Here is a 25,235-nt window from a genome sequence, read left to right on the forward strand (position 1 = left end):
TCAGGCCCCTGTTTATGCCCCAGGTTTATGAGCTGCTGTACTGATCTATTCCAGGTGTTCCTGAATAGTGTATACTGTGATAACCTGTTGTTATTCCCTTACAGGTGTGGGGATTGGCGTTATAACACATGAGATGTATGTGCGCTAATGTGGGATTTTGAAATTACAGCCACCCCCTAAGGAAGAGAGCCTGAGTTGGCCCCAGGTCTACTGATAACTTAATCACACCCTTCTTTATTTCAGCTATGGACTTATTGACTCAACCCTTTTGTCACTTGTAAATAAATCCCCCTGATGTACTTGGCTCTGGCGCCAGTTGGCGCCTTGTTGTGATAACCACTATTTGGTTCCTTTTTACCTTGCAGGTTGGAGATATCACTAAATGTATTCTTTTTCCCAACCAAAGGTGGTGTCGTGACTCTTTTGTGGTGTGATTGGTGTGTCGTCTGTGGATACTGCATGAGTGCTTCACATGTCCTCGAAGTTTGGCCTGCCCGCTTGGTGCCATGCTACCCCCTTTGAGATTTGGGTAACCCCCATTTCTTACAAAAAGCAACTACATTTTCTGGTCCATTATCATAATGTGACAACAAAGCTACTAAAACTGTTAAACTTGCATCTGTGGTCAGAATGGTCTTTTGGTCAGATCGAACTCACCATAACCTGCATTTGTCCCAACTGCAACTTTAAGTCTGTCGAACATTCTGATGCCCAAGTCTACAGTACACTTCCCACTCTAAATCTGCACTATTTTCTTTTCATCAACCCACTTTCTCTCAATCTTTCCAAATTCCACATTTATGTTTTAATATGGTGTTCTTTATCCTTCTAATAAATTAGAATGTTGTGCTGAAACAAATGCCCTTGGTTCATCCTTTAGAACACACTTCAGCAGACACCAATCAAAACAATATTCTAATAAATTCGAAAGCCGCATGAGGAATGACAAATGAAGTAAGTGGTCTACTCTCTTTGGACAACTTCACCTGATAAAACAAAGAACAATCTATTAAACTAACCACCTGTGCATCTTTCATCAACTCCTCGGCCTTTATAGGCAGGGATTACCTATCCACCCAAATGCTCGGGTTTAGATTCACAAGATCCACACATACGTATATTTTCTACTCCATCTTTAGCGCTAGAACAATGGCGCAAATTACTCAGATTATTTTATTTCCTCAATCACTCCTTGCCTTGTCAACTTGTCAAGATTTTTCTCTAGAGGTTCCATGATTGTGTGTGGGACTTTCATGGGTTTGTGGGCTTCAGGCTTTTCTCCATCTTTCAGAGCAAACCTGTGTGCAAAATTCTTTAGCACACCCACTTCCTCACTGAATTTAGGAAAGGTCTCTACATACGCCCCTCCCCCATCCCTCACTCAAGATACCTGCATCATCTGCTCTGGCACATTAGGATTCAATGTAAAGCTCGAATCTCTTTGGTGGCACCATCTCAACAGAATATTTCCCCTTACTACCACATTCAATTTGCTGATTATCTCTCTGCTCAATAGACAATGGTGCCTATTGAGGGCCACTGGGTTTTATGGGGTAAGGGAGGACAAAATTATGCAGCCGAGATGGACCAAATTATGCAACAAGAAAAAGCAAATTATGCAGATCTCCTTGAGCACTGTGGGCAGGAGTGGTACGGGCGGAAAGGAGGCCTGTGCTCCACTGGTGATGAAGAGTCACTGAGCAAAGCCGCCCGAATCTGCAATTTGTCCAGATCCGCTTCGATGAAAGGGAGAATTCGAGAGGGAGGCAGGTGTGACTTCCGTACAGTAATAGGGAACCCCAGCGAATACAGAGGTTCGCCGTAGTCTGAAGGTGGGAGACAACTGCTTGGGACAAGCCTGCCTTCAACAACCAGTTGTCGAGATAGGAGAAGACTGGAATCCCTGATCTCCACAGATGGGCCGCGACTTCCGCCATCACCTTGGTGAACACCCAGGGGGCACTTGTGAGAATGAAGTGGAGCACAGCAAACAAAGTGCTCGTGGCCCACCTTAAACCACAGGTAGCGATGATGGGCAGGCAGGAAGGGGATCTGGAAAGAGACATCCAGCAAGTGCACCGCTACCATCCAGTCTCCTGGGTCCAGAGCATGCAGGACCTGAGCATAGGTGAGCATCTTGAACTTCTCCCTTTGAGGAAGTAGTGGCCCTGAGTTCTAGGATAGGACAAAGGCCTCCGTCCTTCCACGGACCCAGAAAATAGTGAGAATAGCAACCACAGCCCATCTCTGACCCGGGACCCTCTCTAAGGCTTCCCTGGCCAAGAGAGTCTTGACTACCTCGCGGAGTAAGGCAAGGTGATTGCCATACCCCCACACGCCCTTAAAATGCTCAAGCTCTGCGTTGGCTTTGCCTCCAAAGAAACGTGAGCCATCAAAGGGCATGTCCATAAGATTAGCTTGGACATCCTCTGAAAGCCAGATGTCCTCAGCCAGGTATGGCGTCTAACAGGCACCATCCAGGAAATCGCTCTGCGAAGTCTGTCGTACTAAGCCACATCATATGGCAAACTTAGCTGCATCTCTTCCATCTGTATTGGCTTGGGAGAAAAGAGCTTGATCATACTCCAAGACTCTGGGCAGCACCTGCGCAACGGTATCCCATAGGGATTGGGAGTAACAGCAGAAGAGGCCTGCAGTGTTTAGGGACTGTAAAGCTAGGCTGGTTGTAGAAAATATTTTCTTACTGAAGCTGTCCAGCGTTTTGGATTCCCTGTTTGGGGGTGTGGAAGGGAATGCGCTGTGGGAAGTGGAGGATCGGACCACCACGCTCTGGAGTGGGCAGAGAAGAAATCTGGGTCGCCCAGTGAAGGGCGGCAGCCAATGGTTCTGTTCACAGGAGCCCCTGTGCTGGGCTTGGACCAGGTGCCCAGTAGAACATCTGTTAAGGCCTTCTTGAAAAGCAGCAAGTGTTTTGAGGAGGAGACACCAGGATGCAGGACCTCCGACAGGACGTTAGTCTTGACTGCCACTGAAGGAAGCTGCAGGTTCAAGATCCCCCAAATCCTACACGCCACCATTGCGAATGAAGCTCCCTCCTCCGTAGCCAGGTTAGGGGGAGACAGCATGCCAGTATCTGGTGAGGTGTCCAGGCCGCTGGCATTACCCAGGTCCTCATACCAGTCCAAGTCTTGATTGGGTTGCAGGATTTCTAGGGGATCCTGATGACCCTCCCAATATTAATCCCCCAGGCCTAACCCTTCAGAATAGGGTAGGTTGAACGGCATTGAGCAGTACGGCTCCAGTCTCTGCATCAGAGGACGCCCGACTAGCTCAGTGTCGTCTAGAATGATAGGAGAGGCGCCACTGATGAGCACCTGCGACGCAGAGGGCCTCGACGTCGAACGTAGTGCCAGTGAAGGTCGCAGAGGTATGACAGGCACACAGTCCAGGAACAGATCCAAGAGTATGCCATGGCGGCGTGACCGGAGCTGAAGGCACAGAACTTATGGGGTCTCATACAGCTGAACCTGTGGGGCCTGAAGGCGCGCCGGCAGGCTCAGGCAGCCCAAATATGGTGCATATGGCATCATAACATTTTTAGATGGGCGAAAAGACTTCAAAACCCCGGAGCGATGCTCAGACCTTACCCTCGACCGGGAGAGAGATCGACGAGGCGACCACCGCTGCGCCAGACCGCGATCAGCTTTAGGGACCACTCCCTCAAAGCCTTTGGTGCTATGGCCCGGCAATCTGAGCATGACTGTCATGGTCATGCTCCAGGCACCAGAGATGCACCAAATGGGGGTCAGTGATCAACATGGTGCGGTGACAGGCGCCACACGGCTTGAACCTCAAGGCTTTCTTACTAGACATAGTGAGCATACCCAAAGGAGTCGGCAAAAATTAAAAGTCTGTCAAAAAGCGTAAGGGGGCTCTCTTTCACAAATCTGCACTGGCTGGCGTGGAAACAAAAGAACTGACGTCAGAGTGCCGGAGTGGTGCCTTTATAGACTACCTGATGCCTACATCATGTGGAGTTGATCGAAGCCACCTATCAGCGCACAAGGGTACTGCTCTCAAAAATCTCATGGATCCAGCCTGATGCCTGCAATTTCAAAGGTACGGAATCTGCAGATAGATTTTTCGATCAGATACTTTTCTTAAAGAAGCTACATAGTGTTCCATCTTCTCTGTTTTGCCTTGATGACATGCAAACAAAAATGTGTCTCTTTAGAAACAATTTATTTTTGTACTAAAATGTTGGTACCACATTTTCACCCTTAACTCAAACACCTCTTGATTCTCCTCAGTGCCTTATTGGCATTTTATCCAGTCATAGATGTCTCTACTGTCTGGTTCAGTACAGGGGAGAAAAATAGGGGAAAATAAATATTACTTACTTGCTGGCCACTGCCTCAGTGGTTTACCAGCATGAGAGCAGCAGCAGGATTGGTCTGAGCCACCTGGTTTGGCACTGAGACAAGGACTAGGAGTCTGTGTCTCTTCCCCACCGGGCTGTACAACGCAGCTCGGGTCAGAAAAATGCTATGTGTGCATGTCGGTTTGCCCTGGCTGAGACAGCTAGCCAAACTCACATGAGCACTTAGTGCCCACCTTTGCTCCTTCCTGTTGCTGACTGTCAGGATGGTTCGCCCCCAAGACTTGGCTCAATAAATAAAATTCTAATAAACTTCTTTTTCTAACATTTTATTTTTCCTGTGTGCACTGCTGAAAGAGCAGTGGGGGGGACGCTCCTCCACCTTAATGGAGGAGCTGCTGCTGATTGAGTCAGTCAAGATGCTTGCCCTACAGATTTGTACGGCAGGGCACAGGGCTCCAATGTACTCCCACTATTGAACCTTCCACTCAGATTGATAGTTCACAAGACCATTCAAACTCTTAGTGATAATTAAACATCTACCACTAAAGGAACAGTCCTACACATTTACCCCCTGTAACTACACAATAATTGGATTCAGCCAATACATCCTTTAACCCCTTCGCTGCGGCGGCTATTCCGCCGCAGGGCTAAGGGGAGGCGGGGCCGCGCGGCAGTCCCGTGCTCGTGACGGAACCGCTCCGTCAGGGCCCTCGGGTGAGCTGTGCTTGTGACGGAACGGTTCCGTCACGGACCCGCCCGCCCATTAGAACGTCAGCGCAGGCGCGGCGAGAGGGCCGTGACGGAACCGTTCCGTCACCAGCACAGCCCACCCGAGGCTCGTGACGGAACGGTTCCGTCACGAGCATGGGAGGGGTTAACATCTTAAATGGCATACCTAGTATCTCTCCTAGCCCACTATCACTGCAAACCTTCACACCTATGGCCTCTAGCCCTCCAACCCTGGATTACGCTGGGCTCTCAAAACGTGACTACTAAATATCCATAAGCTCCTAAAACAGTTTGTTCTTAAAATGATGGTATCGGTACATGAGAGTCAACATTAGCACTAGAGCACGTTTCAACATGATCATCTGCACATCTACTTTGCCCTATTGCTACAAAGTTGGCTGGCTACCAAAAAAGTACACCCTTCAAATTACTCATTCTTGCCTACAAAGCAACGCAAGGAGTCCCCTCCATCCTAAATGTCCCCAAAACACCATTGAATGTGCAAATAGGAGTGCTTTACTAGGCTCACATCCTCCTCATCTCAGTTCTCAAGCCACACCGCACTCCATATTTCAGATAATGCAAGCCTCCACTGGAGCAGGCTTCCGAGCAAACTTCGGTCCTCATCAAGCTCTTCCCACCAGGGGGACCAGCACGGACATCCTACCTTGCTCAATGGGGTCTCCCTCCCTTCTTTCGTCCGAAAACATTAAGATCGCTGCACATGTGTATAAAATACTTGTGCAGAATAGTCACTGTATTGTCTCAAATTTCACCTATGCTCTTCATCACCATTGTGTGCAACAATTCTACTGCCTGTAAAACCAATGTTCCACGTTTTTGCCATTAACAAGTTTTCTGAGGAAATGCTTTATACTCTCACATACATGGATACAAAGCTAAAAAAATAATTTAAAAAAAACAACCTATAATGCCACGGGTGACTAGACAAAAAAAAAAGTTTAGCAGTTCTTTCAGTTCTTTAAATTACAAAAATAAAATCTCAAAACCATCACAAAAATGATTTGCCATTAATGAAGGCAGTAGCGTGCAAACACCCTCCTGGTATTAGGAAAACATGATCCAAAACCAAGCATGTCTGAATGGGTTTCGAGACTTCTCTGGCAACGAACATTACCCAACACTTTCTATAGCACCCTTCTCTTTATAATAAAATTTACAAAAATGACGAGTATGAAACTGCTTGCATCATGAAGTTTATCTCAAGATAAGCTCCCAGCCTCAGTCATCATGCCACTTACAACGCCTTGCAGTTAAGTCATGACATGTTCGTGTGTGGAGTAAGCGTGAAACCCAATCGAAGTAGTTAAGGCACAAACTATCACACTTCCTATAAGCACGGAACCCCCTAGAAAGAAAACCTACCTGCTTCAATGGCAATTGCTCGCGCCTCCACCTTGTCCCCCATCTTGCGCACGACTTCCGGGGTGGGTCCAATGAATCGAACCCCTGCATCATTGCAGGCCTGGGCAAAGTCTGCTCGCTCCGACAGGAAACCATACCCAGGATGCACAGCGTCCACCTCATTCTCCTGAGGGCAAACAATGGCAAAACAGAAACATTATTTTAAAGAAAACGGTTTATATATGCTAAAAAAATAAAATCTGACTAAGTTATCAATGTTGTATTGCTTTGCGACTCTTGTTCAATTTGACTTAGCTGAGGAACGTTTCCAGTCTAAATTAATACAATCTGTGAGGACGAAAGTCCACAGCTCTAAACGCAGCTGTCCTTGAAGTGTTTTACGCTTTTTTCACCTGGAAAAAACTCAGGTTGGTCTTTCACACTGTAGTCTAGAACCTCCAAAGACGAACAGGATGTCATCTGTGTAGAGATTCATAAGCGGTCTCCAACTAGCGAGGTACCAAAATCACCCACCATATTCGTTCTCAAGGTCGCAATATCTCTAGATTGGCTATGGTGTGTTTTGTATTTAGACATTGTATCAGCGGCTTGGAGTGAAGTCTTTCAAACAGCACTCCAGGGGTGAGGGTCCACCGGAGTGCCCTCTAACTAGGCTTTTGTTTCCTCCCCACTATGACCAAGGCCGGACTGGCCGTACAGGGCCTCTGGCGTTTCCCCACGAAGCACGAATGGTGAGGAGGGGGTCAGTTTTGTTAGTGGGGGCCAATTAAGTAGGGGTGCAGCAAAGTTTAATTTATTCAGCAGTTTTTGGGCAATAATACAAGCGCAAAATTAACTCTGGTGGTTAAAGTACCTGCAGGAGAGAGATTGCAGTTTTGTTTGGTGTCAGTTTTGACTCTTCTAAGGTAGAGCAGAAGGTTAATGTGTCAACTGCAAAGGACGTGTCCCATGCATATCAAAGACATGATGTGAATCGCTCAGTAGTTTACTGCTCTTGTCACAGATTATTCTGCTACTGTGCAGTTTCTAAATTACAATCGTAATCTAGCACAGTGAGCTATGAACTGACACCAAAGAGCTGCAAGCAAGCTGCATGGTATATATTAGAAAGTTATGCTTTTTTCAGTGTCCTTTTTCTAATGTTGCCAAGAATGGTTTGATCAGAAATGAATTCTTATTATTAAAATCAACCCTAACCACTGTGTTATGTTCTGAATCATGACTTGTGCTTCTCCAGAGCAAGCATTCTTAAAAAAGAGGCTACCAGTATGGATGACATGTGAATTGTATACCGTGTAGTCCCGTTTGCCTTATGTAACATTTTCTTTAAACTGATTTACACATGTATGATTTATTGTTTCTGCAAATGTGTGTGATATAATGTGCTCCAACATCCTACACTGGTATGAGAGGTGCTATAAAACCAATCAAATTCATGTGACAGAGGGGCTGATGAGAGGCACTGTTGGAAGGGGATAGTGAGGAAAGTATTGAAGAGCCCCAACAAAAATTGTCGCATCCTGGTGCACAGTAAGGTCACTATTTACTATGCTTCAAAAGCAAAGACAATGGAAATATATAGGGACAAATGTATTGTAGAATGCATGATTTTTTCCCCCAAATTTTCTGTGTTAGAGAACATACCCCAAACCCCTTTTGTAGTGGTCAGGCTCCCTCGCTATGCACCCTAGGGGGTGCTGGTCTGACAACATCTGCCAAGGCTGCTTTGAGTTCCCACTCTGGCCCTGACCATGACTGTGTGATATTTGGTAATATACTTAAATTATACAATATTTATCCCTGCAGTTTTGGCAGCACACAACTCCGAAGCCAACAACGTGTGTGCAAGACCATCCCAGAGGCAGTTAGTGAGGGGAGCATTCATGAATTAATAAAGATGAATTTCCCTGATGGCTTAAAAAAGAAATATACTAACCAACCAGCCAATCGAACTCGCTTCAAAAAAGCTTAAGAAGCCACCCCAACGAAAATGCTCCTTGCAGTGTAACAAAGGACACAAAATGTGAACGACGCTTCTCTGATATGGCACTGAACCAGTTGTCAAATCTACTAGAAGAGTCCAAGTATAGCTCCCCTCCATCAGAACTCTGAATTCACTGAAGGACAAGTGAGGACCAAACAACGCTTCCAGAATGTGAACCCTGCAAAGTGCCAGTACTCCCATTAGTGCAGCACCGCAGCCCGGGAACCTTCTCCTGGACCCTGTCGAGTCTGCAGTTCCAGCTGACCTCCAAAGCACCGCATAGAAAGTAAAGACCAGCCTCTGATCAGGACCGGCCGGCCGCCAGCCCACTGGAGGAACGTTGAACTGCCTGACAAACCAGTCCTGCTGAGCCTCAATGGATTCTGATCAGTTGGATGCACACATCTCAAACAAGTTTAACGTGCAGGTGTCTTGTGGAAGATAGCTCTGCCCATCAGGCACCACCCATTTCACTCCACTGATTCTCAACCCCCAATCCACCCGGTCAAGGAGTCCTTGTGGGCGAGGATTCTCTGCGCAGCAGCCCTCTCTTAAATAACACCTCCCTGGGCCCCTTTCAACAACATACCCAATCTATCTGGCATGCCACCACAGTCCATGACAACATAACCCCTATGACATTTCCCCCACTTTCAACAGTTCTTGCTCAGGGATACACAGTTTCGACCCTTGACCTCCGCAGATTGGGTTTGAGGTCCAGTACCTGTGCTGCTTTGCACCATGACCATCGGTTGTTAACAGTAAGTGTCTACAACTTGAGATGTCAAAGACAGGAGGTACCCCGAAGCAGAGAAATAAGGACAACAGTTAGGCAAAAGCTATGACAGTGGACCTATCCACAAACCAGCACAGGCACCTCTAGGGAATAGAAAATCGCTCCCACAAGCAGAGATAGAGATATATGCCAATTTGTTTTTTTCAGGAGAACCAAATCTTAGATGCATAGCTCCACAGAAACTGGTTTGTAGGGAACAGAGATAGAAGATCACACACAACTTGCATTAGGGAACCAGCCAAAAACGTCCCAATTGGTAGGGATCAACGGGCACAAGAACATCTTTACCGTGTATAAAACAAATCAAGTTGACAGCGAAAAATATCCCATAATTGTGTAGAATATTTTTCCCATTGTAAGGTAGCAAAAGCAAGAAAACCGAAGGGAAAGCAAAAAGAATGACCTTCTCTTGTTGGTGAAATAAATTAGTCAGTAGAGTCTCTCGTTTCAGAACTGTGAGCATCATTATTCTTAATTTGAGCCGGTAGTTGCTGGCGATGGCCATCTGCACTCATTTTGGGCAACCAGTGCATATCTTTCCTCCTCATGCATTTCAGCGAGTGGGAAAAACATACGAAGGAGCAAGAGTCAGATCGAAAACCATCACAAAGGGCGAAAGCAGGAACCCACAGGAGTGAGATATAGGGGCAGGAAGTGTGTGGCAGTGGATAAAAGAGTCCTAGGGTGAATTCAAGACTACGCGTCAGCTTAGGACTTTTAAGCAGAGCGTTGGGCACTGGCACTCATTTGACAAATAAAGCACTATCATACCCTCCTACACAGAGGTGAACATTTTTCTCGAACTGTGTGTGACCAGTACAGCACAAGAACAGGTTCATATCTCCTTCACAAGTATGCACCGGTTCCCCTGGTAAAAACCATCGCATTGTTGGGCTGCTCTTCAATCAGAGAGACACGCCGTAGCGGAGTTCTGGGGAAGAGAATAACAGTGCCTCCATAAATTTAACAAACAAGTTTACCTTCGATAATTTATCTTTCTGGTGGATACTTTAATCGTGGATTCCGCATCTTGTGAATAATCTCAAGACATCAGACTGGATCCAGAAACTTTTAGAGCAAATCTCCTGCATGCCCCTAGGTGGAGTCATGCAGCTATGAGCCAACATTGTGCCCCTCCAGAAATGCTAGGCAGAGCCACATATAAGCGGCACCCGGGAACTCTGACATCAGTTGCTCTTTAAGTTTTACACAGACTCAGACGCAGAGCCCATCGTCAAAGTGGTATGATTAGTGTGCTGATCTCTAGTTTGGGACATTTTGTAGAGGAAAAAAAGAGTCCGGTTTAGAGAAGGGGGAGGAAGGAGGGTCTGTGAGGAAGCGGTGTTTAGAGAGAGCATCCACCAGATTGATAGTTACCAAAGGTAAGTACTTTGTTCTTCTGAAGGATACTTAAGCGCAGATTCCTCATCTTGTGAATAAATACAACAGCGGTACTTCCGAAGGTGGTGGGTCTGTGAACTGGCTCAGACTAAAAAGTCCTGCTGGACTGAGTGGGCTAAATACCCCTCTCAACAGACCGGACTGTCAAAGCAGTAGTGCTTTGATGATGCGAACTTCAGGGTGAAGGCCAATTCACAGTACGGAGATGCTGTATTCAGGCCCCACCCTGCTGCTGCAACAGGAGATACTCCCGAAGCTGCTTCTTCAGAGGATAGGTCATCATGCCCAAGAGTTCTAGGTAACACACTGCTAGCTCAATCCGGTGCTACCTAGGATGATGTGGACCAAATCCTTCCTGATTTTCTTCAGAATTCAGCTTAGAGGACGTAGTAGAAAGAAGGCATACAGCAGTCCCGAGTTCCACTTTAGATGGAAGGCTTTTCCGAAAGAGAGCTGCTTTGGAAACTCCAACAGACAGGAGTCTGGCATTGCAGCCTCTCAGCAAGTATAGTCAGGCCTCTCCCCATTGCCTGTGCCACCTCCAGTGCAACTACTAGTAAGTAGGTATTGGAAAGTAAATACTTTCAAAACCCACCACAAAGTGCCAAAGAATCACAGATTGAAGAGGGGAGTGCAGAGATATGCAATAACTCAAGGGTGGGCTTGCAGAATGTCAATGTAACTGCATTAGACTTGAGTATAGATCTCCAAATGTGAGTGGGCAGCAAATAACTGCAACATAAAAAGGGAGCTTCAATCTAGGTGCATTGGCAAAGCCTTGCACAGACTGTCAACTTCATCAGTATTAAGAAGGTATAGGGGGGCTGCAGACAAAGTGAATTCCTCTGGATTACACATTTTATGGTTTCCATAACCACAGAACAGTCTACATTCAACTCTTGAACTGTGGTCAACATCGGAGGCGGTCTGTAGCGACATCACAACAATAGCAGAAGGTGCAGGGCTGTGGCGAAGTGACAGGACGGGAACAGTATGATTTGCTGCATGCTGGCTTTGCAGAGTATTGGACTGCTCTACTAGGTACTCAAGAATGAGAACAGCAGGGGATGCAGCAGCAGAAAGGGTGCAATGGCAGAGCGACCCAGGGCACTGAGAAAACCGCCAGTCAATCTAATGAAAGAAAAACCGCCATGCATTCTCTGGCTGACATTTTTTATGAACACAATCAATAGCTTTTAAAATAAAATCACGGAAACACTTAGCCAGATCTTGACCTCTCGGACGTCTGACCTGTCACCATAAACGTTTTAAGACTTCCATGGTCTTGTTTGTGAATCATAGGCTCTGCAGGCTCAATTACGTCGAATTATTGACACATTACATATCTTTTCAGCTCAAAGGCAAGCAATAACAACAAAGGCTAGTACAATTAGTTCTATTATTCATTGGCTCATTTTACGATTATGATCTTCAGCCTTGGCTCCACTTAGTAGTTACTCATTCATTTTTTTTCTTTTTAATAAAATAAAACTTTCGCAGGCAGCTGTTACAGGATTAGTATGGGTTGAAGCAATTGCCCTTTACACATCGGTGTTTATATAGCTAACCCCGCGTGGCATTATTTACTGAAGAAGAGAGAAAGGCAGACAGAAAATAGCAGGAAAGCAAGGGGTGAAAAAGGAGATGGTAACAGGCAATGAGAAAGATACATTCCTTCTTAACTACATCTGACATTCTGTGAAGATATTTGAGCTCGCGTGCAGGCCCGACAGGGCTATATATCGATTAAGATGAGAAGCTAATAAAAGTATTGTTTCACTTTTTTTTTTAAATAAAATTGTGGATTCAATTATATTGTATTATTTACCAACATTTCTGTTAATGTTATACTTTTGTGCTATGAACGTTCACATTTGAAAAATAATATGCCTCAAACTTACTTAAGTGATTACTTTATGATAATTAAAGAGTTGAAAACTATACATATGGCAACTAATAATACTTGCTTGTTGTAATGAGAAACATGAGAACACTACTAACATATGTAGATAGGTCAGCTATTGAACAGTATGCTGGGATCCAGGGATAGCTTTTCCAGCAAAGGCAAGACAATAGTTTGCTTGAAGTTCAATGGAACTACCTACCTGGCAAGAAAACAGTTAAAGTGGTAGCAGAGGTTACCAAATGAACTACCCCATTTAACAGAGCAAAACTGATTTCAGGGCTAAGACTGAACGGGCTCCATCAAATTCAGGAATAGGGATACCTTTAGTTAGCAGACGTCCAGTACTACTGTAGAGATCCCATACTACAGCCTCAGCAATATAACAGGACCTATTTACCAGGATGGCTGGTGACTAGGGCAGGTCAACATTACTCCGATCAGCTTTGATATTAGAGATACAAATGTAATCTAGTTTCTTGAAAATCTTGAAGGACTAATTAATTGTAGACCGAACTTTTACAGACAGCGCTATATCACAAAACTTCCTAGCACTACTTACATCACAATTGACTCAGTCTAGCAACATAGGTCTTATTTTCTTGCCTGTCATAGGGCAAGAATGGAAATTGAGGGGCAGCTATAAAACTAATCAAAGTATTGCCAGCATTGGACAGCAGTTCTTCTACTCTGCTTTTGTCCAGTACCAACGATCAGCATGTTAATGCCAGCAACATTTCTAGATCCCTTTTGCTTCAACCCTTCAAAAGACAATCTTCTCAGCTACAATCCTGAAACGTTTAAAGAATTCTGCAAGATTACCAAAATTGGTAGCTTTTACATTTAAGTAATTGATAACTGCACCAACCATCCAAAGAATATCAGCAAGAAACAGAGCATCAAAGTCTCTTGCAATATTATACAACCTTTTTTCAATGTTTTTCCTCACACAAATGGGGATAACTGCTGCTTGCTAATCTAAGACCACACCTTTACTTAACCATATGTAGCTCTTAATGAATACCAGCCAATAGCCAAGTGGGATATAAAATCCCCATCCCAATATATACAATGCGGTAGTCAAGAGATATATAATATGTAGCATATATATGGCTATCTGTTCCTCTATAAATAGAAGTTGGAAAGTCATTTTTGCTAAACTTTTAAACATATGATTTATTTGCCTTTATACAAACGTCTCAACTACTACTGGATATGGACAAAGACGTACTGCAAAAAAAAGTGTGAGACATTTATAGTCAATTTAAAGCTATACATTGGCTAATTCTTGCTCATCTTTGGCTATAGGCTGCACAGGTTATTTTCCATTGTATAGCGGTCTGATATCACCCTGAGACCCTATATATGACTCTTTGTACATTCTATGCTATTTTACTCTGTGCAGCGCTCAGATACCAGAATTGGTCTTGTTTGCGTAATATAAAACTCTATAAATAAAAAATAAAACAAATGATAAGCAGAAAGAGTAATGGAGACCAGGGATAGCCCTGTCTGTTCCTTGGAGTTAACCCTTTATTCTTACTCTGCCAGATGGGTTCTCATAGGACAAACATTATTCTTTCGAAGGAAGAGCCCGGATTGAATTTGCATAAAGCAGACCCTAAGGATGGACCAAGATATCTTATCGAAAGGCTTTCCGTCTCCAAGGCCATGAATGCAGATTGTAAAAGAAGGCTTTTTCCAATACGTGCCCAAAGAGTCTAATGTTATTCGAAGCTAGCCTCCCCTTGGTGGAACCGGTTTGGGAGGGAGGATATATTGAGGAATGCAATTTTTCTAGTCTTGATGATAGGATGTTTGCATATATTAAAGTCTATGTTAACAAAATGGGCCTATAATATTTTATCTCTAGATGCTCCTTATTTCCTTTTGGGATAACTACAACTGTGGCTTCAGACGTTTGGGCGTGTCTTTCCTGCTGTAGAGTGGTGATCAAAAAGGGATTTTAGGTAGGTGACTGTTTGGAGTACGAAGGTTTTGTAAACACTTGTAGAGAAGTGGTCAGGCCTTGGTGCTTTCTCTATTTTAAGTGATTTCATAGCTTTTGCCATTTCTTTTTTAATCAATTGGTTTCTTTAGCATGAGTTGATCAGCATCACTTATCTTAGGGATTTTTATGTTTTTGAGGTAGTTGTTGCAATCTGCATTTTCAGGGTGTATGACCAAGTTGTAGAGTTCTTTGTAGTATTCAGAGAAACATTGTGTTTAATATCCATCTCTTTTTCCACCCTCTTTTCAGTAATTAGCCAGGAATATGCCTGCCATATTGAACTCAAAAATGTACTGGCTCTTTGTGTTTAACCAGACATGTATCCTCTCGCTAACTAGCTTGTTGTAATTGTATTTCAGGGTTTAAGTTTGTCGAGTATCTCAAGGCAAGGACTTGGGATTAGGAGGTGTTCATAGTGTTTCACCAAGGACTCCTATACCTTCAATCTCTTGTTGGCTTTCTTACTATTATTCAACATGCTAATGATATGGGCTCGGATTGTAGCTTTTATCGCTTCTCAGATTGTTTCTTGTGAGAGTAATGAAGCGGAATCTTCAGCAAAAAAATTGTGATAGTAATACCAATGTCTTTCCTGCATACTGGGTCATTGATGATTATTTAATTTAGACGTCAAATCTCACCAGCTCCATTAGAATTTGAGAAGCTAATGTCTAAAGAAATACATTAGCTCTATTTTGGGGCTGGCACAGGATGGAATGAAGGCGTTATTGGCCAAGCTGAAGTCAATTCTTGAGTGAGATGTGAGTGGGAGAGGAATGTAAACTCGCTACCTGTGGGATTAAATAACCTCTAGAGGACTGACAATATATTAGACATACATAAATCCTTCAGCTCATGGGACTTCCCTGGTCGAATTTTGATGGGGACTATCTGTCAAGAGTTAGGTCCATGAGGAGATTAAAGTCTCCCCCAAGTATGATGTTTGCCCGGTTTGGGATTTCATTTAGCTATTTGTTTGTTGATCCGGAATGAGATGTTTACAATGAAAAGTTCTTAGTCGTCTTTGCAGATACCTGGGAGACTACGGATCTACCATCAGAATCATACGAGTTCTCAACGACATTGAGGTTTGCCGCCTTAGAGTAAACCATGATACCTCCATGCTTTTTAGTATTGGGAGAGCGTATAAAGTCTGAGTAGCAACTGTATAGTAGGTTGCAAAGCTCTGCAATACCTTTTCTAGTTTCTTGATGTAAGAGAATATCTCCCTTAAGTCTATGACCGTATTCTATTATCTTTCTTCTTTTAGCAAAGTTGTTTAACTCCTTTGTATTACGCGAGAGAATTTTTATAGTGTTATTAAGCATTGTAGATTCTGGAGAGAGATTGGTAGGTCTTCTGAAGACTCAGAAGGCATCTTATTTTATTTATTTAAAAGGTTTTATATAGCGCTGGCTAGACCCGGCAGTATCAGAGCGCTTTACATGGGTATCAGACAATAAATTGCAGGTTACAGCTTAACAAAAGTTACAGTTATTAGAGCATGGAAATTTTAGTTACAAGTAAGGTTAAAACAAACAAAAAGGAACATATAGGTAGGGGAAAAAGCTGGCAATGGGAGATATTATGGGGAGTGGGGGGGTAAGAGCAGGGGAAGTAGACAGAGTGGAGGAGGGAAAGAGTTAGAGACACGGCATGGCAAGAAAAGGGGGAGGGTGACAGGGACACAAACCGGTAGACGAGTCAAAGCTGCGCCCAAAGTCCAGAAGCTGTGATCCCAGGGGGAGTGGTATCATTTCCCCATCTCTGTTGCTAGAGGCTCCCCAAGCAAAGTGGACTCTCTCAGAGGGGTCTCGCTGCAGATTCCTTACTTTTGAATAGATACCCACGCAATATCATTCCGGGATGAGGGACTGCAGAGAAGTTTAGACCAGGAAGTCCTGGAGGACAAAGCGGCAAAAAACGTCATCCCTCTGAATTGACTGTCCAGGAAGTAGTGTTTGGTAAACATGTGCAGGGATGCCCACGTTGCTGTCTGACAAATGTCAAGAACTGGAATACCACATTGCAACGGCAGGGAAGCAGCCTTACCTCTGGTGGAATGAGCTCTTTAGCCTTCAGGAGGCTGTTTCTTGGCCAGAGCACAGCAAATATTGATGCAGAGGATGACCCATCATTAGATAGTGCTCTTCTGCACCGTATGACCTTTCTTTGATCAAACGTCCCCCACGAAGAGTTAGTAGTCCACCTGGAACTCTTAAGTGCAGTCAAGATAAAACAACAACGCTGTTTTTGGGTCCAGCCGATGGAGTTGCTCCTCTTTTTAGAAATTGAGCATGGTGACCGATTGGCCCACATGGAATGGTGTTACCACTTTTGGTAACACAGAGGCTCTAGTGCGAAGTACCAACTTAGAAGGAAAGATGGCCAGTAAGAAGGCTTGGATGATGGAGCCTGCAATCCGCTCACCCTTGTGGCAGAAGTTATTGCCACTGGAACAGCTGTCTCGATGGTAAGCAGTCAGAGGAGGCAGTTGTGCAGCGGTTCTAATGAAGAACACATCAGGAGATGAGAACCAAAGTAATGTCTCACTGAGGCAGGATTATTAGTGCCAGTGAAAACCCATGTACAAGCCCCTTAAGAAATCTACAGGATTTAAATTTGGAGCGTTGGTCTGGCAGCCTCAAGATGGAAGAAAGGGCCGAAAGGTACCCTTTGAGTGTGCACAGAGCAGAGCCCTGCTGGGCAAGGGTCCAAATAAAGAGGACTTGAGAGGGAAGCAGAAAGAGGGCCAGCAGATCTTTCTGTACAATATATTACACCGTCAGGAGTACACTGTCTTGGTAGAGGGACGCCTGGCTGCAAAAATAACATTACAGACTTTTGGGAAAAAAGTCAAATGCCGTCAACTGCCACGGCTTAATCTTCATGCAAGAAGGCGTAGAGTTGACAGGTTCGGGTGGAGTCTGCGCAACAGAAGATCCTCCCAAAGGGTCAGCCAGATCGGAGGATCAATGCTCAGTTGGAGAAGCTCAGATACCAGACTCTCCGTGCCTAATCCGGAGCCACGTGAATTACTTTGTCACAATCACTCCTGTTCTTCTTGAGCACTCTGGACAGGAATGGGACTGGTGTGAAAGGCAGAAAAAAGGCCTGAGCTCCACTCGAGATGAAAAGCATCACTGAGGAAAGTGCAGACTTGGAAACTCCAGTGTGCAAAACGGTTTACATTGTGCGTTCTCAATGGAGGCGAACAGATCTAATCGAGGCTCTCCCCCCTGCTGAAAGAGACTTTGCACCATTTCTGGATGGAAATGCCATTCGTGATCCACCAGGCCTCGACGGCAGAGTTTGTCCGCCCTGGCGTTCAGAGAACCTGCAAGGTGTTGAACCACCAGGGAAATGCCCACAGTTCCTGCTACACCAAGAGATGTAGGGACTCTTGACAAAGGGTCCACGACCCTACCCCGCCTTTTTGTTACAGTACCACATGGCAGTGGTGTGTCCGTGAACACTTGAATTAGCATTCCCAATAGCGAAGAAAGAAAGACTTTCAATGCCAAGCAAATCACTCGGAGCTCGAGCAAGTTGATGAGGAGTCCGGATTCCGACAGAGTTTGTCGCACAAGTTACTACTTGTGTAACGATATATCTGTAAGAGACATTAGTTAGTATTAGATTCCTTACCTTAGAATATTCCCCAGGTGTGAGACTGGATCCGGAAATTTTTGCGTAGCAGTACCCTTGCGCGTCGGTAGGCGTAGTCTGCGGCTCCGCATCCGTCGTCGGCGTCGTGGGCGCCGTGATGACGTCGTCAGAGTACTTAGACGCCGCCTCCGCGTGCTGACGTCCGTTCTTAGACACAGCTTTTCCGCGCCAGAAACGCAGAGCCATGTTAAAAACCAACACTGGTGCCATTGAAACTAAGGCCCTGAAAGGGGACAACCCTAACCCTAGATATTGGTTTGCAGAACAGGGGAGGATGGGTGGGTCGGTAAGGAATCTAATACTAACTAATGTCTCTTACAGATATATCGTTACACAAGTAGTAACTTGTGCATCTGAAAGAGACACGTTAGTATTAGATTCCTTACCTTAGAATAGATACCCCAGCAATACCAACCCCGGTGGTGGGTCTGCGAACCAATAATCACACCAGAAAGTCCTGGAGGACGGAACGGCCAAAGAAGCCATCCCTCCGGACTTGGCTGTCCAGGCAGTAGTGTCTTGCAAACGTGTGCAGCGATGCCCACGTAGCTGCCTGACAGATGTCTTGTAAGGGCACACCCCTTGAGGTACTAGAATCGATTCTTGATCATGTAATATTGATAATCGATATGTTAGAATTAGCATGGTGTCCCTAGACTCACACCGTAGACATGCAACATTAGTATTTGCGGTATTTACTTTTACTTAGCTTCACACCACGTTACGCTATATGAATACCATATTATGGCCTTCTTTAATATCGTGCATGTACAGGCCCTATTCTCATTTGCCTCCAAAAACCCTGCTCTAGGGGAAGAAACCAACTGTTGCAGAAACTGCTGTTTCAGCTCGTTATACTCGGCAAGGTCGTAGTTAGCTGAGGAAGGGCCGATAAGCACATTCCGGGAGGGGTGCAGGGTGGACTGTCTCTGAGAAGACAGAAGGGAGTCACCCGTCTGACCTTGCTGCCTGAGCGAAGCAAGGAGCTCTTTGTGTGCCTTATATGGGTTTTCCTATTACTGTACTAGCTTGTACCAATTTGTATTTTTCCATGTTAGGCTATGATGATGCCAATGCAACTGTATATATATGATGTGCTGACAATGTGCCAGCAGTCTTCTTGGCAGACCTCGCGGGTTAGGTCGCAAGGAGCTCCTCTGGCAGAGTTTGTGTTTGTCTAATAAACGCTTGAACCTTCTACACTGCCGACCGACTGTTTATTGGTATTGGTAAGGGGATTTGGCAATGTAATGATAATTGTTGGGAGGCGATAATATAATTTCGGTACTTCAGTTGGCGACTCCGCCGGGACTCCGCGTTGGGGTCGTCCCTGTGTAACCACAGGTGACGTTGAAAGGGGTTCTCTTGATTGGGGGGGTTGCAGACCAGATACGTAAGAATTTGGGGTTTTGCTCTGCCCTCCCGGTCTGGAGGGCCTCAGCTGCTAGTAACCCCACGCCGGAGTCCTTCGGGTGTAACCCGAGAACCTGCAACATTGGTGCTAACGAAACGTCGGCAGTGGAGAACGTTCTGGCAGACCTGCGTGCACCAGGTGAGTGTTGTGTCCCGTTGTATGTTGGATCGCATATACAGATTTGGATAGCGGAATCTAAGCATTTGGTGGCCTGTGGTCACGGAGGAACTCGGAATTTGCATTAGTTACCACAGAGAGAATTTGGGCAGAGGTCCGACGGGGGCTGTGTGACACTGCACGTGCGGACGCTCTGGGTACACTAAAGATAAGGATTACACGCCTAGGGGAACTGCGGTTCCTGCTCGGCCGGACTGTTCTCGGGAAAGCCGATGGTTGAGATTGGGTAGCACCCGGACAAATCTGGAGCGGCGCTTAAACGCGGGCTTACCCAGAATAGTTCGGGAAGTGAACCATGAATGCTGTCGGATGGCCTGTAGACCGGTCTGTGGTTTAAAACCTGTGTGACTATCTTTAGGCAGTCTGAGGATGAGACTGTTGTTGGAAGTGTTCTTTGCAGCCTTGTGAATAGTAGCAGAAGAGTTCTCCACAAGTGGGAGCCGACGGGCTCCCCTTTTTGATTGCAACTGTTGGAATTTATGGGTTACGTTTTACGTCCATATTCTTTGTCAAATGTATAATGAGAGACGGATGGGAGAATGATTGATGTCATGGCCATGAGAATGAAAGCACAATGATGACGTGATACTTAATTTTATTGAATTTGTACTAACGGAAAAATTCCTTTTCAGCCAGAAACGAGATAATCCAATATGCCGTGCCTTAGCAAGTTGTGCTTTGGTTGTGTCCGTAGTGAGGAAGGGAGGTTAGACGAGAGTCAGCCGACCCCACCGGAGGGGACGCCTAGTCACGATATGTATTGTAAGCATGGTATTGGCCCCCTTATTTTTAACTCTTTGTGGCATAAATACACTAAGGACAATATAGAATTACAATGGCCGAAAACCGGGTCTTTCGATGAAAAGAAAATTGCGTATTTACAAGAACGCCTTTTTGTTAAGCGCAGTCGGCAATCAATGTTCGACACCCTTAACAAATGGCAGAAAGAAGCAAAACGAAGACGCATTCGATCTGAAAAATTACTAAAAATAGAGCAGGGACAGACTGTTACTCAGAAGGCCATTGCATATGACAAAAGCAAGATAGAACGAAATATCGAAATAGCAGATAGACAATTTAGACTTCAAGTAGACCAATGTTATGTAGCTAGAGAGGGAACGGAAGATGAGATAGAAGAATTGCTAAACGCAAGGCCTCCCCCGCCATATGCCCCGGAGCGTATATATCCCGCAATACCAGTCCAGCCCGAAGCTAGGCCACGGGCATCCGCCCCAGAGGAACAGGACCCCGCTACTCGAGAGCGGAATCACGGTGTTCCCTCTCCTCATGGGGGGGCTTTGATTTCGCTTATCCCCGAGTCTGCGCCAATAATCACATCCCCTCAGTCGCAATTGAGTTCCCCAACGCCGGAGATACCTTCCCCTCAGGCATGCGTCGCACCTGGCGGGTCCGAACAGACCCCGAGGGGAGCTACAAGGGGGTTAGATAACAAGCGATTGTTCACTAGATCATCCGTGGAATATGGCGAAAAGGAAGCATTAGAAGATCAGGCAATTAAGTGGATACGGAATGACGTGTACACTATGACCGACATATGGAGTACGGTGAAGGATTTAGAACCGGTCATGCAGCAACATGTGCTATACCAGATGTCTAATTCACTTATTTGGTCTTGGGAAACAAGCTTCAGGGATGGGACGGCCCCTCAGATCCTGTATACTATCAGAGATTGGGCTCATAAATTTAGCCTAGCACCGGAGGAAGTATTTAAGAATATAGACACTTTGGTACAATATCGAAACAGATTATTTTTGAAGAGTCCGCAGTGGACTACGCAGCACCCTATGCGAGAGGTGCATCCCGTCTATCATCCCGAGATCCCCGAACAACGAGATGGTAATCAGACAGTCATACGGCAAGGGGTGGCGGCTAGGTTCCAGGAACAGTGGGTTTATACACCATGGAAGAGAAGTGAAGTACTGGCGTTGAAATCCCAACTGCCAGATCCCCGAAAGAATCCTACTGCATATTACAAAGAATTGACTGAGGCAGCCGCCTCCGCTGTAATGACTTTAGCCGATGTTGAACTGTTCTTCGGACTACTAGTACCGGTTGATATATGGCGACAGGTGCACGATTCTAATCATGTTGAGTTCGGTGGCACATGGCAGGAGCTGAGGGGCTGGGACCAGGATCGCAAACCAGGGGACAAACCAAGAGTGGAAATAACTTCTCTTCCAGCGAAAATAATAACTTTTATGCATACTCTGATCCCACCCCGAAAAGTCGACTGGGATAAACTGTCCGCCTGTAGACAAAAGAAGGACGAAAGTGTGTCCGACTTCTTTACCAGGTTCGAAGAGGTTTTTATTGATTTTAGCGGGCAAGATTTGGCAACGGAAGGGGGCACGAGGTTGTTCGTTAACAGGTTTGTTACGAACCTGACCCCGGAAATTTCAGCACGACTGGAGGCGGCAGAGAGTACCTGGACTACCTCTTCCCCGTCTGTAATCCTAAGCATGGCCCAGTACTACGAGCATAGAGAAAATGAAAATAAAGATAAGGTGGATAAAAAGGTTAAGGATCTGAAGACTCGAGTACTGTTACAGCAAGTGGTTCGAGGGCAAGGAGGAGGTAGAGGTAGTCGGGGCCCAATGACAAGAGGGGCAGGGACAGGAAGGGGTTCAGGAGGAGCCCCGTCGATCGGCATCAACCAGTGTTCCTATTGTAGAGAGGAGGGACACTGGAAGGCACAGTGTCCATACTTGGCCGCCCAGAACGGAACGATTCGGGGACGTGGTAGAGGACGAGGGGGCCCCGACCGAAGTGATATGCACAGAGACGATCAGACAGGCAAGTTGGAAAAGAATCATTTCGATAATCCCCAACACAGACAGTACTACCATGGCGACTATGCCGAAGGGAATGACGATGAATACGCCCCAGCATAGGACAGCCAGGGACAGAGCGGGGGCCAGGTGTCGATACCGGTCAATCAAAGGGGACCTTATGTCAAAGGGGAAGTATTGGGGACCTCTGAGGATTTTCTAATTGACACAGGAGCAATGAACAGTTCCGTTGCTCGATCATTGGTTCCAGGGGCAGCTCTGTCCGGGCGAAATAATGTTTCGGTGGGTTTCTCCGGAGTCCCCGTCGTAAGCCCCATCTCCAAACCTCTCCCTTTTACGATTGGTCCAGCCACCATTGATACTCCTTTCTTATTGACTTCGAATTGTGGAGAGAATCTGTTAGGATTGGATATGCTGAAGAGATTGAATGCAACTATACATTGTTCTGCGGACGGGGTCTATTTAACTATACGCCCCTCTGTAAACACTGTTAAACAATATTTTACGAAAAATGAACAACTCCCACCGGAGTTCGATGACATTCCGACTTCCCTTTGGGCAATAGGAGACGCAGATGTGGGTAAACTGGACATCCCCCCAGTTCACATCACGTTGAAACAAGGTGCGAAATTACCACGCATCCCGCAGTACAAAATAGCGCCGGCGGGGGAACGGGCTTTATTGCACATCATTCAGGACCTAATTGACAAAGGGGTTGTAGAAGAAACGAATGCCAATGTTTGCAATAGCCCGATTCTCCCGATTTTGAAAAGGAACCATGATGGAGGGGAGACGGGTGTTGCCTATCGTTTTGTAATAGATTTACGAGCCGTTAACAAGATTGTGGTACCACAGTATCCTGTGGTGACCGATATCACTACCATTCTCACCATGATCCCTCCGACTGCACAGTATTTTTCGGTCATCGACCTGAAAAATGCTTTCTTTAGCATTCCTATCCATCCTGATAGTAGACAGATCTTCGGATTTTCAATATCTGGTCGCAGCTTCCGCTTCTGTCGCGCTCCTCAAGGTTATACCGAAAGTCCGAGTATATATAGCCAGGCTCTCAAGGCTATGTTGGATGACCTGGACTTGCCGGAAGGCAACGTCCTCTTGCAATATGTGGATGACTTACTCATTGCGTCTGATACGGAAGACGGATGTAAAGAAGCTACGATTAAATTGTTTCACCATTTGGCTGTTAAGGGGAACAAGGTATCATTATCGAAATTTCAGTACTGTCGAAAGGAGGTGACCAACTTAGGTCATCTCTTATCGAAGGAGGGTAGACGACTAACACCTGAACAGATTACCACCATTTCTAGCATGTCTGTACCTTGCACGCAGCGTGAAGTCCGCGCTTTTCTTGGCATCACATCTTACTGTCGCCAATGGATACCTAATTTTTCACTTCTGGCTAAACCCTTGTTGCATTTGACTACTAAAGATGTGCATGAACCCCTACCCTGGACGGATGAATGTCAGCTCTCTTTTGACTCTTTAAAAACTGCTTTATGCTCCGCTCCTGTTCTGGGTACTCCAGACTATCGTAAACCTTTTGTACTATATGTACACGAGGTCGACGGTTGTTCATTGTCTGTTTTAACGCAGGCCTTTGGAGGTAAGCAAAGACCGTGCGCCTATTTGTCAGCGACATTGGATAATGTTGCAAGAGCACTTCCTAGCTGTCTGAGGGCTACGGCTGCAGTGGCAGTGGCAATCCGGCAGTCAGAAGGACTCGTTTTGAATTCCAATTTGACTATAATGGTGCCGCATGCAGTAGACACCTTACTAAATAAAACAAAAACGCAGCATCTTACGAGTGCACGTCTTACTGGGTACGAGCTGACCTTATTTGCACCACATATTACAATTACTCGATGCGCAACTCTGAACCCAGCCACATTATTACCGCTCCCTACGAGTGGACAGGACACTGATTTACATGATTGCATATATCGCACAGAAGATGAGACCAAGGGTAGGATTGACCTCACGGACACCCCCTTAGACCACCCCCAGGGAGAGCTATATGTGGATGGTTCCTGTTTTAAACTAACAGATGGCACAACAACAGCTGCATATGCGATCACGACCCTAAAAACGGTTGTTGAAACACTCCGAGTACCCCACCGATCAGCTCAAGCTGCTGAACTTATGGCCTTGTTGCGAGCCTGTGAGCTGAGTGAGGGACTCGAGGTCAATATCTACACAGACAGCCAATACGCCTTTGGTGTAGCCCATAGTTTTGGGCGGCTGTGGAAGGAGAGGGGCTTCCTTACTTCACATGGTCAGAGAATACAGAACGGACAGCTAGTTCTGAGGTTGTTAGATGCTCTCACCCTACCCAAGAAAGTGGCTATTATAAAATGTAGCGCTCACAAAGCAATTGTAGATGAGGTGGGGGAAGGCAACGCTTTTGCAGACGAGGTGGCCAAGCAGACAGCACAGTCACTGATGTCACCCATGTATGTCCATTCCTCTGCCAGATGGGTGGGGGGGGACTCTGGCCTATTTGATAATACTATGGAAAGTGTGAGAATACTACAGAAGGAAGCCACCTCCGCAGAATTAGAGAGATGGGAACGTGAGGTAGGGAGATTGGATGAA

At 45.7% G+C, this 25,235-nt stretch overlaps 1 protein-coding gene across 3 annotated transcripts in view; it reads right to left on the reverse strand.

The window, feature by feature from the left end:
- Window positions 1-25,235, reverse strand: part of PC (pyruvate carboxylase) — a 2,151,284-nt gene that overhangs the window by 1,541,592 nt on the left and 584,457 nt on the right. For all 3 annotated transcript variants that reach the window (XM_078660828.1, XM_078660829.1, XM_078660827.1), the window contains one exon: window positions 6,458-6,623. In XM_078660828.1, the coding sequence (XP_078516954.1) occupies window positions 6,458-6,623 (166 nt within the window). The remainder of the gene's footprint in view (window positions 1-6,457; window positions 6,624-25,235) is intronic.

This window comes from Lissotriton helveticus, chromosome 9 (assembly GCF_964261635.1).
Source record: "Lissotriton helveticus chromosome 9, aLisHel1.1, whole genome shotgun sequence".
NCBI lineage: Eukaryota > Metazoa > Chordata > Amphibia > Caudata > Salamandridae > Lissotriton > Lissotriton helveticus.